Genomic DNA, 17,337 nt, shown 5'->3' with positions numbered 1-17,337 from the left:
AGCTGACTTAAAGTTAATTTCTCCCCCCATGACATTAACATCTTCTTCTCCACAGGGCCTTTTTAGAAGGATCTCAGCAAGCTTTGCACTTTGGAAATTCCGCTGTGCTAGTTTTCCCATCATGGACCCTTGGCTTTTCCTGCTGACCATCATAGCCAAGGCAAGAATTGGGCAGACCAAGCTCTCAAATACACCCGGATACAAATGCAGAAAAGAGAGGACTGATATGGGCCGCTGCTCAACGTTTCCACTGTAATAATACAGAATAACAGAAAAAGGTCCTTGATTCACTCAGGTCCTAAAGGTGCTGTCCTCTGTCTTAGAGGAGTAGCACAGGCCGGGAACAGGAAACCCTATCAGACTTGAGCCTTTCTTGGGCCTTCAGGAAGCTCAGAGCTGACTTTGCAGTCCAAGTTTAGTTAGGGTATGGGGACTTCACCCCTATCTTTATCTTAACCCTCAACTGCCTAATGTAATTACTTTTACCTTGTCATAGATATTTCTGTAAGTCATTGCTTATTTTTCTGAAGAACGAGGTGAATTTATTTTTACCATCTTTAAATTTTGAAATAGAGTCACTGAAAGTTTTAAAGATATTACAGAGAGGTCCTACATACCATTTACCTAGTTTCCTCCAATGGTTACACTTTAGATAAATATAGTAAAGTATCAAACCAGGAACCTGATATTGTACAATGTGTGTGTATAGTTTAGGTCACATTATCACTTGCGTAGATTCATGTAACTATGTAACCTCCACTGCAATCAAGATACAGATGACAGATTGCAAGATCAAGATCTCCTTCCTGCTATCCTTTTACAGTCACATCCACTCCCCTCCCCCTACTATCCCTAACCCCAGGTAGCCACTAATCTGTTCTCCATCGCTATAATTTTGCCGTTTTGAGAATGTTATATAAAGGAGTTCACATTGTATGTGAAGGTGAATATATTTTTGAAGTACATTTATTCGTTCGCTCGTCTTTTTCTCTAGATGATTTTCATTTGCTATTTTCCGCATACATTCACTTACTCAGGTGGAAGACTCTGGGCTGGCAGCCACTGCTGGAGAGATTCAAAATTTTCTAGGCACCTCTGTTGCCCAGTAGTTTATAATTTGCTTTAGGAGACAAACACCAGCAAAACTGATTTTGGACTTCTGGCTTCCACACTGTGAGATGGTAAATCTGCTGTTTTCAGCCAACAAGTTTGTGGTGGTTTGTTACAACAGCCATAGGAATCTAGTATCAACTGGGACACTGCCTTTCTGATACATGGCAAGTACTCAAGAAATGTTTTATGCCCTTCTTTGAGTTCAGAATAAGAGGAAAACTCTTCCAAAAGGGAATTCCTGGACGGCTTCAGGGAAGTCAGATTTGAGTTCTTCCTTCAAGAACTATGTGAAGTATAATAGGAAAAAATGGATGAGAGATCATTTCAAGTGATGGGCATAAGATGGGCAAAGCAAGGTGGCAGGAAAGCCTAGGACTACGAATGCAATGACGTTGGCCCGGTTTGGCTGGGATAGCAGAGGGTCCTCCTCAGGGCAGCGGGGAAGCGCTGCAGACAAATGCCCCAGCTCCCTTATTTTTCAGTCCATGCATGAGTTTTCATTGGTTTTCCTCCAAAACAACCAATCCTACCAATGTGGGAAACTTTTACGGATTCTTCTTCTAAGACCTGAGCATAAGCAGTGGTCTTGTGTGGTGTGCTGTAGAAATCCAAGTGAGTCCTCTTGGGCCCCCTGGAAGAAAGCTATGTGGAGCCCAGTAGGATAGAAAGAACCTTTTCCTTCCTCTGGGGAATGGCTCCATGAACTACTGACTAGCTGTTTATCAGTCTTAGTTACCATTCTGTAATAGTTCTAACTCACAAAGTCCATTCATCAGCTTAGTGAGCATGTGGTGACTCACATAGCAAACTGGTGGTCTTGCCATCTGTCTCCAAGGACCTCACTTCACTCCCAGCATCCAAAAAGAAAACACAGTCATCCAGTATTCTGCGCAGGCCCTGTTACTGAGCACATCAGCACATCTACAGCATAATGACAGTTTGTGTTTGTGGTCTTGCTGCTGATCCTGAGATACTGTAAGGTCTTGACAGGACTTGTGAATTCTCAAAATTAATTTCTTCAAAATTGAAGTAAATTACTTCAATGTGATTTCTTATTATACCAGAAATCGGTGTTAACAAGAACATTCCATTCCTAGCCCACATGAAAGAAGAATTTTCCATAATGGTAAACCCTAACTGACAGGTTCCCCAAAATCCCTGCCTATTTATCCAAGATTGTCTTTTATTTTTTCAAGAGCAATTGGGGAAAGATTTGGAACTTGAAAGCATATATAGATTTTGAAGTGGAGGTAAGAGATAGACCAAGAGAACAGAAGGCAGAGTCAAAAAGTAGCCCCAGATACATACAGAGATTTAATATGTTCTCAAGGTGGCATTACAAATCAATGGAGAAAATAAAGATTACTGAATGGAAGATAAAAGATAATGGAATTAATCAGACAGACTGGACGGCAATATGGACAAAAATTAAACAGAATCTGTACCTCACGTGATACCATAAAACAAATTCCAAATGGATTTGTTTAATATAAATAATAATACCATAAAATTACTAGATAAAATATAGATACATATGTTGGGAAAGGACGTTTAAGATATGACACCAATGCCAGAAACCATAAAAGATGGTCAAATTTGACTGTATACAAATTTTAAACTTCTAAATAAGAGAAAAAACAGTTAAAAGACAAATACAAAGTCAGAGGAAAAGATTGCAACCTATATGGCAAAGAGTTAACACCCTTTTACAGGGGATTCTTAAACTAGCTACAGGAGTTAGAAGTAATTCTTGCCCAATTCGGTTAAGCACTCTTAACCCCAGGCTCTTAAAACAAGGGTAGGTATCCTGTTGACTGGGTACCCTGGACGGAGAAGGAAGTGGCCCAAAATCCTGTACCATTATTCTTCCACAGAATCGTCTTCCTTGGAATGGATGCATACAACAGTATTGGAAAAGATACCCCAAAGCATTAACAATGGTTATCTATAGGTTTGGGGTGAATTATTTTTTCCTTTTTCCTGTCTATATTTTCCAAAATTTTCTAGATTGAACATACTTTGCTTTGGGAATAAGGGCAAAAAATTTATATCAGCCTAGGTTCTTAATTGGAAGCAATAGAAACCAATTCTGGCTGTTTTAAGCAAATAGGGGATTTATTAAGAATGTACTAGGTAGCTCACTGAATTACAGAGAAGGCAGAAAACCAGGCTTGGGCCCAAGCAGACAGAAAAAGCTTCCAAAGTCTGTCCAGGCAGAAAAACAGCAGTTGTCTCATCAAGTATTAGATGCTAATCTTTGGGCCACCTACATCTCTGCACCAGCTCCTTGATCTTGCAGCAAACCCAACTGTCCCTGCTATCAGAAAGAGAGACCAGAACCACCTCTCTCTCTCACTGTCACTTAGTCCTCTAGTCAAAGTCAAAGTCAAGGGCACAACTGGCAAAATGACCTGCCCTGGGTCATATGCCTGCATCCGAGGATGTCAGGGAAAAGCAAACATTTGGCATTTTCAGCCTCTATAGTGGGCAGATGTCTTAATCTCATTAAGACTCACAAGGCAGAGAATTCCCTATACACAGAAAGGTGGTTCAGACGCTGGTGGTCAAGAGAACAGTAAATGTCCTCCACATAAAACACTTTAAAAAAGGGATTTTCATCAAAAATACAGAGGGAAGAGGAATCTGAAAAGCAGCAATAGTTTCGAGGGAACTGTGAAGATGGGTGAGCATAATTCAGACAGGGATGATGCCTCTGCTTGTGGCAAATTATCTTCCTCTCCCCTTAAAATATGATTTTTCCCCTTAGTTTTATTATTCTCCCTAAGGTTCTCTGCTAATTAATACATTACCAGGGGTTAAATATGCTTTTTAAAAATAAAAATTCATTTATATTAGTTAACATTATCTATAATTTACAACCGGTGTGAATTAATTTGGTCACACTGCTTTTTACCTCCTGCCTCAGCCAGCTACACCGTTTCCTATCTCAGAATGGAGGTGAGGGGGATGAAGAACAGGAGCACATGGCAGGCCTGAATAAGCGGGTGCAAAATGGAGGATTTCGGCTATGGCGAGAGCATAGGAGGCCTGAAGGGAAAAGGTAATGAACGCAAAAAGAGAGCCGAAAGGAAGGCTAATATACCACAGACAGACATCTGTGGATCAAGAAAAAGATGAGAGAGAAAAATTATAAACTTTTCCTCATGGACCCAAATGGATCCAAAATGTGGACTATTATTACTCTGATTCAACCATCTCATAGGCTACAAATTATTCCAAAATAAAAAGGATATTAAAAAATAGCTTTTGGGGCAGGCCCAGTGGCGTAGTGGTTGAGTTCACATGCTCCACTTCAGTGGCCTGGGGTTCGCACGTTCGGATCTCCGGTGTGGACATACACACCTCTCATCAAGCCATGCTGTGGTGGCATTGCACATATAAAACAAAGGAAGTTGGCCCAGATGTTAGCTCAGGAACAATCTTCCTCACACACACACAAAAAGCCTAAGTTTCTTACCATGAAGTCAGATAGAAGCACTTAGGAAGATGGACCCTGTTTAAACCACAGCATGTGCCCTGGAGGGACTGCTTACTCGTTTGTGAAGTATACCAATTGATGTATTTGACCCACGGGGGAAACCGTGGCGGGCTTCAGAACCCAGAATAGCTGTGTTCTTCCTAAAGGATGCTGTGCCTCACGTACATGATATTCTCTTCCTTGCTTTGGCTGCTAGGAAGTTGAGTCAAATTGAGGTCAGCTGCAGAAAAGCGGGCTATTATGGTCTTTATGGCATGTTTTCTGGATCTCAAGCTGCTGCTTGTTTTTCCTGTCCTTTTAATATTTACCATCCCCCTTCTCCTCTCCCATATTAAGGAAAAATTTGTAAGCCGTCTTAAAATCCTTTTGGTAATGAGGTAGGGCAAAAATAATAAATATGCATATTGACATTTGCTTGGAAACCTAGAATGTAAATTCAAGGCACTAGCTCTTTATTCTGGTTAGACTTCAGATCACAATTAAATCATCCTCATATTCTTGTTGTCCTGGTAACTGCTCTCTACTTAGAGAACGTGGAGGGCGAGATTGCCCAAAAGGGTCTGGAAGGAGAGCAAGAGCTTATTAAGGAATTCTTTCTGATGTTCAAAAGCACACAAGCTGTGCCAGAATGGTAGCACGGAGTTGGAGAAAAGCCCTCCTTCAGGTTATCCCAATGGCTGCGATGTATTCGAGCTCTGCTGCCGTTAAGTGGCTGTGTACATTCTAAGAAGATTGGCTATGGCACACCAAAAATATTGACAATGAATAGTATTTCGGATATTCACAGATTGCAAATCCTCTTAAACGCATTCAATTCTAACAGATAAATTTAGACTTAGATGAACAGTAGCTAGAGGAATTTCTTAAAGTGTCAATTGGTGTGAATGAATAAAGATGGTTTTAAAGGAGCTATATTGCTTAGGGATTAAGGCCAACTGGAACAATTCGCTCAAAAAAAAGCAAGCCTGCAAGCTCAAGAGAGCAGCTCCCCTTTATTTGATTGAGGCACATACACTTCAATCCTTAGGACTCGTGTTGGCAGTCCTGATAGTTCGTCTCTCTCCATTTGTACAAAGAAGGTTTTTTAATTGTGCATAAATGGGAACTTGCAATTCCTGTAAGTGAGACAATGTTTGTAGCAATAACAAAGAGGAAAAAAATTTAAGTAGCAGTCATTTTTATTTTGGCTTAACAGATTTTAGCAGGAAGACTCTGAATATGAATAGGATTCATTTTTAAATCCTAAAGAGAATTTCTGCAGCAGCCCATAAGGTGCCACTTTAGTCAGAGGCAATTAAAAAGAGCCTAGAATAGCAAGAAAGAAAATCACAAAATTTGTTTGGACATTGTAGGAAAAAAAGTTACATTCCCACATCCTCCATGAGTCCATTTGCTTTTATACTCCTACATAAACCTCTTCCCAGTTCTCGGAGGTGAGAATGGGACAGGAGGTATGGTGTAAACAGGAAGAAAAGTCTATATTAAGATATTGCTTGTCATGTTTTAATTGGGACAATGTAAAGTGTGTTACAAGCACTTAACAAAAAGGATGGTGCCGACTTTCTTCCCTTAGGTGATTCTTCTCAAGAGTCGAATTCCAGTCCTTCCCTGATAATTTGGGCATCACTAGAAAAAAGTAGACACTTATTAGAAGTAACTTCTCGTTTTCTTTTTTTTTTATAGTCCTTAAGGATCACTGGAGAAGGCATTTTCAAACTTAAATTCTTTACAATACAGAGCAACCTGGAAACTACTAGAAATATGGTTTCTTTTTTTTTTTTTTTTGGAGGAAGATTAGCCCTCAGCTAACTACTGCCAGTCCTCCTCTTTTTGCTGAGGAACCCTGGCTCTGAGCTAACATCCGTGCCCATCTTCCTCTAGTTTATACGTGGGACGCCTACCACAGCATGGCTGCCAAGCAGTGCCATGTCCGCACCCGGGATCCGAACCAGCGAACCCTGGGCCGCAGAGAAGCGGAATGTGCGAACTTAACCGCTACGCCACTAGGCCAGCCCCTAGAAATATGGTTTCTTGAAGAGAGATATCAACAACAGAGGGTACCCAGCTACTTGGATTTCCTGCAGGTACCACTTTTAAAGTGGCCTTCACCATGTTCTTCTAGCCTGTAACAAAGCTACTTAATGATGCATAAAACTAATTATTATAAAATAAGACTGAATCTGTATGGTAGCTGTTCACAATGTGGAAAATCACACTTTTTTATGGCCTATTTTCGTTGAAAATGTATGCCCTTTCCCCATCCTTAAAGCGTTCTGTATATGTAAAATAAATACTCTTCGCAGCAGGACACAGGATCGGAGGCCTTAAAACCCAATAAAAGATTCCTGTAGTTTAATGGTCCTTAAATGCTCGACATCTTTTTCACTTAATGTAAAATCCATCTGATCTAATAGCCGTGACTGAATTATAGATACATAATTTTTTTCTATTAAATGTTAATCTTCTGACTTGGCAGAGCAATAGAAGCTCTAAATTATTAAGAAGGCAATAACCTCTCTAAACTCTTTCCTGAATTCAGAATATTCCCAGGACTACTATCTTGAAAAAAAAATTGCAAACCTGTTTAAAATGTAAAATAAAAATCAGGCCCATTAAGTACAATTTGATGCCAAATATCAATTATAAGGAGCATTATTTTTATTGATATCTCCTGTATTATTTCACTGAATAGAATGTATATGTATGTATGTGTATACACACACACATATAAAACTGGGGAAGCAACCCTCACAAGTCTTGGCTCTTTTTCATTTACATATGACATTTTTGTAACCTTCCCTTTTTGGTTGAATTCATTCATCATCAATGTTTGTTCATGCAGGCATAAATAATGAAAATGGCCTCTAATGCATAAATGATGCCACATGCCCAATTATGCTAAACACAAGCACTCTCACTGCCCAGGGAGTCTTAACGGATTACCATCTCTGCTGCAGCTTTATCTTTTTTTTTCTAAATCTCTGCATTCATGACTCTTGTGAGCCAAAGGCCCATATACACAGTAAGAAACAGAAGCCAGGCTAAGAAGCAGGTTAATATTTACCTGGAGAGGCTGGTCTAGACAATCTTGTTTCAAACAGCCAAGGCCAAAACATGGGAAAGAACTTCCAACAACAAAGTCTCAGACCCAGTTTAGTGGGGAACATCACCGAATGAAACAAGGGCTGGAATGCCTATTTTCCATTTTGTATTTTGTGCATGATGTATTTTATGGTGCCATTTTTTTCTTTCTGAAAATTATTCATAATAATTGTTTTTTCCTCTCTCTGAAAATTATTCACAACATTTAGCAGCCTGGAGTAAGGTCCAGGTTCTTTTTCCCCTGCCAGTTGTATGCAGCCATATTTTTTGCACGCTCATCACAGACAATCCTCTTTCGATCCTTATTTTGGTGCCAGAGGTACTGCCATTACTTTGATGCATAGAACTTGCAAGAAGGAAGCAGCTCACCAAGAGGCTGCAGAATCCAGTGACGAGGAAAACAGAGAGGCGGTGAGAAGCAGTTTTCTTCCATCACGGTGGAGCAGATATCAAGAGAAGCTTGTAACCACTGTTACCTAATGGTTGGCATTAGTGTAAGCAGACACTAATATATCTAGTCATCATGGACACCAAAAACTAATTTAAAACTCTCTCCTTTTCTACTTTGAAACAAGTGAACTAAGAACATGAACCATTAGGCAGGTAAGAAGCATGTGTATGAAAACTGTTTTTAGGTCCTTGTTAGAAGAAAGGTGGTAACACTGGAGGAAAAGAAGTACTCATGTTCTAAAGTGCACGACTCTTAAAGATTTTAGTTTTTCCTTTTTCTCCCCAAATACATAGTTGTGTGTTTTTAGTTGTGGGGCCTTCTAGTTGTGGCATGTGGGATGCTGCCTCGACATGGCCTGATGAGCGGTGCCATGTCTGTGCCCAGGTTTCCAACCTGTGAAACCCTGGGCCATTGGAGCGGAGTGCATGAACTTAACCACATGGCCACGGGGCCAGACCCCCAAAGTGCAAGACTTTTAAAGCAGCAATGATCCAATGCATTTAGAAAAACAGAAAAATTTAAACAGTATAACATTTGGTTAGGGTCAAGAGAAAAGGTTTAAATAAAAAACAAGCCATAAGAGGGGCCAGCCCGGTGGCGTAGTGATCAAGCTGGCACAATCTGCTTTGGTGGCCCAGAGTTTGCAGGTTCTGATCTCAGGTGTGGACCTGCACACCGCTCATCAAGCCATGCTGTGGTAGCATCCCACACACAAAACAGAGGAAGACTGGCACAGATGTTAGCTCAGGGCCAGTCTTCCTTGCAAAAAAAAAAAAAATCCATAAGAAAGTTTAAGCTAAATTCATCTGGAATTTTATAACAGCACAGGTATAGCTAGTGATTAGAATCACTGTAATATTAAAATTTCAGATGTTCACTGCATGAATATTTGATTTTATTTTAATAGTTCTCTATAATACTGACCCTCTGTCAAAAGGAATGAGCTTTTCTGATGAAGCAGGAGTGATAAGAAAAAAACTAAACAATAGAATAGTAATAAAGCTTTCAGCAAAGGACTGTACTCCAAGAGGAATTCAGTGATTCTTTCAGAGAGCACTCAGATCTTAGACAACAACTGATCTTCCTTTCTCTTAGCCGTAAGTTCAGCCCTCCTATCTTTCTGAATATAGAACAGCAGAGAGACCAGCATCGCCCGTTATATGTGTTCCACTTGCTTACCATCTAAAAAGCTTTAGCCTTCACTGTTGTAAATGCAATCTTGCCTTTGACATCAAAAGGTGAGTGAAGGAGACAATGGGATTAACACAAGGAAGTTACTTGGTATTTCCCTCTACACAGCAAACTGAAAATGGCTATCATTATCTGTACTTTGGACCCTATCGATCTCTCTACCAAACTCTCCAAAGACAGCACATGGACTAGTTTACCTTGTAAATTTTTTACAAGGATGTTCAAAACAGTATTCCACTGAAAACATTTTATTGATGGTTGAAGACAAAATAAAATACACATAAGGTTCCCTTCCCACCCCTAATAAGGAAAATACCACACTGAGATGTGAGTATTCAGTTAAGAACTTTCTCTACTCTAGAGCTTCTACAGGTGACCTAATACTCATGAAACAGAACTCATGCTGAAGAAAAACATTAAATATAAAAATTAAAGAATCCAAATACTGCTTATGTAAACTGTGTCTATCTACCTAAAGAATTAAAAATAAATCCGATTCTGACTTTTCCCTGTTACACTGAAGAAATACAATGGCGTATTCTTTGCTGGGAAAAGCCACTTTGATGGTTCTCTGTCCTTGTTATCATACCAAGATGGGATCAAAAATTTGGTTCAGGATGCTCAAAGATTATCGTTAAGGCACATTTCGGAATTTAAAAAAACTTGGCTCAAATGACTCATTTGTTCAGTTTATTTGCTAACAGTCAAATTAGTAATTTTAATCTGAATGGTAACACAAAATGTTAATAAAAATAAAAAAACATATAAACTTTCCTTAATGAGATATAATTAATAAAAATGGTTGGTTACGATAGAGTATTTACTATAAACATGTCCAATTTTATTATTTTCTTGCTAACTATATTCTTACAGTTTACTACATTATTGCACGTTCGTCTAAAACCTTATAGAGGTTTTCTAAAATCAATTCTCTAATGCTAATTTTGCAAGAAAACTGCTTTTCACATTATTAATCTCATTAGTGCAATTTTCCTATAAATAAGCACAAAACATTTGGAGGACGCAAGTCTAACGAGTGCTTGGTTACTATAGTAGCAAATGTCAACATAATTGCTTTAAAAAGTCTAAAATTTTTGAGACTTTGAAAAACTTAGTATACCATTTATCACAGTTCTCTAAATACTGTGGCAACAAAAGTCACCACAAGTGAAAATTAAGATACTGTTGTGGAGATTATGAAGCAATTTTATTATAAACTCCTGGTATATACCACCCTTAACTTTCCTTAATTTAAGTTAGCACTGCAAACCCTTTATGAAAAGAAATATATTTAAATAGGCATAAAAGTTACTAGTGTAAGAAGAAAAAAGTCTGTACCTCCAAAAGAAGTCAAAGGCACTCATTAAGTTACTTCAATAAAAATGCACCTTGGCCAGCCAAGTCACAATGCACTCCTTGAACTGCAGCAGGTCTCACGGCTCAGCTGAAGATCTGAAAGATCTTTTGATCCACTTAAAAGTGGCTGCCAACCAAATTAATTTCTCTAAAAGAAATGTTTAAACAATTATTTCAGCTTAACCCCTCTTCATATGGACCCACGCAGATGGCTCATGTTTAATCAAGGACTCAATGGTTTAAAAATATGCAGCCAATCCAAGGCAAAGTGTTTGGTAGGCCTCACTGTAAAATTAACTAACATATGTATATAGAATATAAGATTTGAATTGATACTGAAAAACTCAGTAACAGGCTCATCTAATTAAAAAAACCTACTGATGGAACAAAATATATTTTATTTTAATTATACTAGCACAGCAAGACCCAGAAAGGCCATGGAGGTGCACACAGAATGCTCAGCCCCAGTAGGGAAAGCAGACGCTGGCTGGTCAGCGCTGACCGCTAGCACACAAGCCCCTGCCGCATCTGTATGATCTGGAGTAAGGCCGCCTGCACGTCTTCATCCATGTGACCCTAGAGAGAAAGAAGAAAAGAGGAGAAATATTTTATGTAGTCTTCATCTACACGAGAATCCAAAAGACAAAGGCTTTTTAACAGGGCCTAACTGGTTGTGACTCACCAAATGCCAAATCCTCACCACCCTGGCCATATTCTAAAGGATTTACTAGAAAAGGGAGTTGAGCTGTCTCATGGAAATAAAGAAGATCAATTTAAAAGGAGTGCACACTAGTTGCTCCTAACATCTACTATCAGAAAACAGATGAACAAACTTCTCTCTTTTTAAATAACAGCTCAGATGACAGGGGCAGCATAAGTTACAGATAACAAAGTAAACTACAAGGAAAATTTGCTTTGGCTCCCGCTTTTTTTTTTAATTAGAAAAGTTATTAATGGAAAAAAATCCCCATATTTATTAAATAGGATCATATATATTACTTTGCAACTTGCCTTTTCACCTGTCATAAAAATTTTTTCCAAATTATTTCCTTAATTATTTAAAATTACTGTATAATATCCCACTGTACAGATGTATCATAATTTCTTTACTCATCACCCCAGTGATGGGCATTTAAGGTGTTTCAGTCTTTCTGGGCAGATTCCTAGGGCTAGGTCAAAAAGCAGGCTCGATTTTTCATCTTGCTAAGGACTACGAAATTTCCCTCTACAGAGATTATAACAATTTCACTCCCACCAACAGGGTATAAATGCCCATTTCCCACAACACCCTGGTCAGTGCTGTAGGCTAGCATCTTGTTTAATATCTACCAATCCCAGAAGTCAGAATGGTACCTCCTTATTTACTTGCATGTCCCCCTTTACTAGTGAGGTTGAGATCTTGTTACACGAATGTTAGCCATTTATATTCAGAAAGAAACACTTTGAACTTAAAAAGATGGCAAGAGGTTGATTAAATGCAAGTCAATATGATGGGCTTACAACACCCGCTTCCCTTGTGTCTTTGCTTGAGCACTTCCCCTCTGTCTTTGCATGAGCATAACACTTCCTATTAATACAAGAAGTTTTGCTTCCAAAATCTGTTTCTATAACAGCAGGATGTTTAAATTCCAAACATTAGCCATAGGTGACTAAACTGAATTTCTTAGTCAACTTCATGATGCCAGAAGGCAAGACCATTTCACATGTCAATTGCTTTTGTTATGTTTCATTGGAGTCAGCAGAAAATAATTTCAAATTTTGGAAGCATACCTTATACGAAGTTGACAGCCTTGTTAGTCTGCAGCATCTTTCAGCAGGGGTACGCTCTTCCTCCCACAGCCAATATCAGACCCCAGTGAATCCCCCACCCTCTCTAACGCAGGTCTGCACTTTTCTACTATTTCTCCACCTAAACCTCCTGTCCTGCTGTCCATCAATAAGCTTCTCTAACAATTGCAATATACTTTCAATCCCAACTTATCTTCTATCTACTCAAAAGAAAGTATCCTTGGCTACTTTCTTTTATCACACCATTCATTCTTTTCCATTGGTTTCCCCTGCACCTCCTATAGAAAAGGCAGGCTTTTCAATTTTAAGAATTCAAGGTCATAAAGTTCCTTCCTTTTTATTATTTTACCTAGTTTTTTTTTTTTTAAATGATCTTCTCTCCTTCTCTGAAGCTTTCTCTTAACACCTGTCTTTTTTTTTTTTTTTTTTTTTTTTTACAGTGTGGCCTGACACTTCAAATCCTAAACAATTCTCATTATATCTCACCTGCCATTCTAACATTTCTCTTTTAGTATGTCTTCCTGAAAAATCTATTCTGAGAATTTTGGAGATGCTGATCATAGGGTTTCTACAGAGCATTAAGTATAGCATCCTTCGTATGTTAAACATTTCCTTAATATGATTTATTTTTTTAAAAAAGAGCTTTCTCATTACAACCCCACAGATGGGAATTCTTAATCTTATGCTTCATTGAGTTTAAGGTTCAATAAATAAATATTACTGATAATCCAAGAGAACCATTTTTTTCTTAAAGTATTACAATTCTGTGCACACCTTACTTGTCATTTTTGCACTTTTATAGTATTCTCTACATTTCAAAGAAATACTCCTGAGCTACCAAGAAACAATGAATTCCTTTGCACTCTCCTCTTTTAGCTGACAGCCACATGTGGGTGTCAAGGCATTATCTCCAGCTAATGATACCATTAATGTGTGCTGCCATCATATGTCGCCAAACTGTCTATAAAATGAGTGACAAGCAGATGGAGATAACACTAAATTTAAGATGCTGTGTTGTCATATAGCTTTGTAAATTTCTCTGGGAGATATGCAAGCCATGATGAAAAGAAACATAATCATTTTTAAATAAGCATATGGGGTATAACTACTTGAAACATCAATTACTTTCATATATATTTACTTAAAAATGAAGAATTATTTTCTCTGAAACAATATCCTTTCCAAAGGAGAAACAGTTCTTTACCTGTGCAGCACTAAGAAGGTGTGTCCGATAAATTGCAATTACTTCTTGGTGCTGTCTGTCGGCATCCTAGAAACGTGGAAAGATGGACAGATGAGGATATCAGCACTCACATTTTCAAACACCCAGAGGCTTGTGACAATGTTGCTTGATACTACAAAACAGGAGTATAATTAAACTGCTCCTGCTACTCCTTGGACTCACCAGATCCAAAATTCCATAGCATAACAATAGTATAAACTTTTCTAATAAATGTGTGGGAACATTCACAGTGAGAGCAATGCCACTTAATCCTAGGTAACATGAAATCATCGCCTTAGTTCACATCTAATGCCACAAAATTATCCAGACACATATCAACTTGTGCTTTGGATTATTGCAAACTTCCCATCTTGTCTCCCTGTCTCTAGACTTTATTTCCTCCCATGCTTCCGAGATTAAGGCAGCTCTTTCCTCATATCACCTTGACTCAATAACCTCGGGTGACACGTTGTTACGTATAAGAGAGAATCTAAATTCATCCGCTTCATTCCCAACAGCCTTCACAATTTGGCCTCAAATATAGCTCCCAGACTAGCCAGGCTGACTGGCCTTTTACGGCCCCTGGGGCATGCCACTTGCAGTCCACCTCCAAGCCTTCCTCACACGATTTCCGTTGCCTGAGAGTCTCTGTTTTCCTTCCACCTACCAAAACACCATCTATCCAAAAAGTTCACGGTAGGTGCTCCCTTCTTCCTTGAAACTAGCTACCACCACACCAGTAATCTTTCCTTCCTGGGAACTCACATCACTATGAATTCATATCATATTCAACTTTGACTCTGGGACTATATTCTCAATTCTGTATTTGATATTTTTTGTCTTGTTATTTTACTTTTCATGGATCTATATATTTTCCCTGTCTAACTACTCAGAACTCCTCGGGGACAGGAACTGTATACTCTCTATAACCCTGACAGTGCTTAGCATAGCATCACAAACATGACAAACAATAAAGAAATATTTCCAATTTTTGAAGAGACTACCATATCCTTTTGATAAGATCCAGATCAGCAATTTGTCATCATTAATCTGTAGGTCAACAGTGTTACAAGATCAACACTTTAAAAAATAACTTTCCAGGGCTGGCCTGGTGACATAGTGGTTAAGTTCATACACTCTGCTTTGGCAGGTCCAGGGTTCACAGGTTCAGATCTGGGGCCTGGACTTAGCATCGCTCACCAAGCCACGCTGTGGAGGCATCCCACATAAAAAATAGAGGAAGACTGGCAGAGATGTTAGCTCAGGGCCAATCCTCCTCATAACAAAACAAAAATAACTTTCTTCTATTCAAAAACAATTCATAACCAATTCCTACAGAATAGGAAAATTTTAGCAACAATTTACATTTGATTGGGCTATGTTTTACTTAGCATTTCCATGTATATTACCTCATTCAATTACAAAAGCAAACAAACAAACAAGAAATCAATTCTTATCCTCTTTTGTGGATGAGGAAGCTAAAAGTTAAGGGGAATGTTCCATGTCACTGGCTTTTAAGTGGCGGGGCTTAGAATTGAGCTCTCATCTCAGCTTCCAAATCCAGATGCTTTCTTTTAATATATAAAGGAGACATATATCCATATAGGTAACTATGGATATGGATATGGGGTAACTATACAGATATATACATCCAAATGTTTTCTTTTAATATATAAGGATATAAGGTATAAAACCACAGAAATGCCTATCTTTATTCATAAGGATAAGAGATTATTAAAAACCTCCTTTAGTTTAGTGGACCAATATTTTAGAGAGTGTGCTGCAGTTGAAAAGACACCAGATGCGGAGTCAGCCAATCCCAGGATTAAATCCTAACTGTACAACCCCAGGCATCAAGTATTTTCATCTTTGTTTCCTTAAGAATTAAATGGGGGGGGGGGGGGGATTAAAATCTTGTAGGATTGTGATGAAGATAAAATTTAAAGATGAAGTATGTAAAATGTTCACAGTAGTGCCTGCCATATAATAAGCACCAAATAAATGATATTATATGACTAGTATAAGTAACTTTTAGCAAAAATGATTACATTCTTGGATCTGCACAGTCACAAATCAACTTGGCTTCTAAATAAGCCTCTACAACAGCCAAACTCGAGCCCGCGCTTATCGGCACGGAGCCCTGCAGGCCTGGTACTCACAGCCAGCTGCTGCTGCAGGGTCTGCACCTGGTGCTGCAGAGCATCAATGAGCTGGCTCTGTCTCTTGCTGGGACTCCCACTCGTGTAGGTGAGTTGTGAAAGGCCATTGAGAGCCTGTTTTAGTCTTTCCACATCATTAAGCAGTTCGGTTATCTTACAAAAAAAGAAAACAGTTGTGGGAGAAAAATATATATTATTCACTTATAATAAACATCTTTACACAGAAATCATTCCTTGAGACATAAAATTTATATTTATATACCAGGAAATTGAGGAATGAATATTGTCAAGATTGTTATCAATAGTATGTACATTACAGTCATGTGCTACATAGTGACATTTGGGTGGACAACAGACCACATATATGATGGTGCTCCCATAAGACTAGTACTATAGAGCCTAGCTGTGTAGTAGGCTTTACCATCTAGGTTTGTGTAAGTGCACTCTATGATGTTCACACAACGACGAAATCACCTAATGATGCATTTCTCAGAATGTATCCACGTCATTAAGCAACACATGACTATATAATTTAACTAAATTTCTCTCCGTAAATTCCTTAGAAAAGCATTACCAAATTAATAATAAATACGATATATATCCTAAAATATGAGTGTGACTTCATTCTTCTTATTTTTAGATAATATATAAGTACGTATGAAGGTATATAGACTACCTTCCAGGAAGTTTGAAACATAGGAAGGTAGAAGGGATTCCTTCCAACAAAGTTTGAAAAGTAAAAGAGCATGGCTCATGTAAGCCTAGAATTAACTTACGTGCCTTGTTCTTTTCAAGAATGTATAACTATAGACTATTTTGTAATAAAGAGAAAAATATACGGAGGCTGGTTAGAGTAGTGGAAAAAGCACAGGCTTTAAAGCCAGACAGGTTTGATTCTTATTAGCTGTGTAAGCTTGGCTAATTTCCTTTATTTTTCTGAGCCTTAGTTTCCTTATCAGTGAAAGGGGAAATTCTTTCATAGTGAAGAAAATCAAATGCACTCATAAATATACGCTTGGAATGTAGTAGATGCTCAATAAATGGCAACAATTATAAGTAGATATTAATAAATTGCTACTATAAGTATATATTATTATATTCATAATCACTTTCCAAACAAGGTGACAGCATTTAAATTCTGGGTCATATGAGTAGATGTGTCAGAAGGTTAGTCTTGCACCTTTCCACTGAGGAAGGCTGGGGCTGTGTCTGCTTTTATTCACCTCTGTATCCTCAGCCCTAAGCATAGCACCTGGCACGTAGAAGGTATTTTATATTTGTTGAGTGGATAAAACCGCACTCAATCTCCCTGACGGGTCATCTTCATAGTATGCACTTTATGCAACCACTAGTTTCAAAAATATTGTTGAGCACCTATTGTGTAAATTGTACCATGAGAATGAATAAGAAGGAAAGATAAGTTATGAGCCCTCTCTTAAAGACTGGTTGGGAAGAT

The 17,337-nt window shown here is 38.4% G+C and overlaps 1 protein-coding gene across 4 annotated transcripts in view; it reads right to left on the bottom strand.

Annotated features, from left to right (window-relative positions):
* Positions 1–9,588: 9,588 nt before the first annotated feature.
* Positions 9,589–17,337, bottom strand: part of UACA (uveal autoantigen with coiled-coil domains and ankyrin repeats) — an 82,282-nt gene continuing 74,533 nt past the window's right edge. For all 4 annotated transcript variants that reach the window (XM_070621937.1, XM_008523903.2, XM_070621926.1 and 1 more), the window contains exons 17-19: positions 15,882–16,034; positions 13,705–13,770; positions 9,589–11,288 (exon numbers count right to left, since the gene is read on the bottom strand). In XM_070621937.1, the coding sequence (XP_070478038.1) occupies positions 11,217–11,288; positions 13,705–13,770; positions 15,882–16,034 (291 nt within the window). In that variant the 3' untranslated portion in view covers positions 9,589–11,216. The remainder of the gene's footprint in view (positions 11,289–13,704; positions 13,771–15,881; positions 16,035–17,337) is intronic.

Source organism: Equus przewalskii, chromosome 1 (assembly GCF_037783145.1).
Source record: "Equus przewalskii isolate Varuska chromosome 1, EquPr2, whole genome shotgun sequence".
Classification (NCBI taxonomy): Eukaryota; Metazoa; Chordata; class Mammalia; order Perissodactyla; family Equidae; genus Equus; species Equus przewalskii.
The sequence above is the reverse complement of the archived record's forward strand: the minus strand, read 5'-3'. Positions and strand labels throughout refer to the sequence as shown.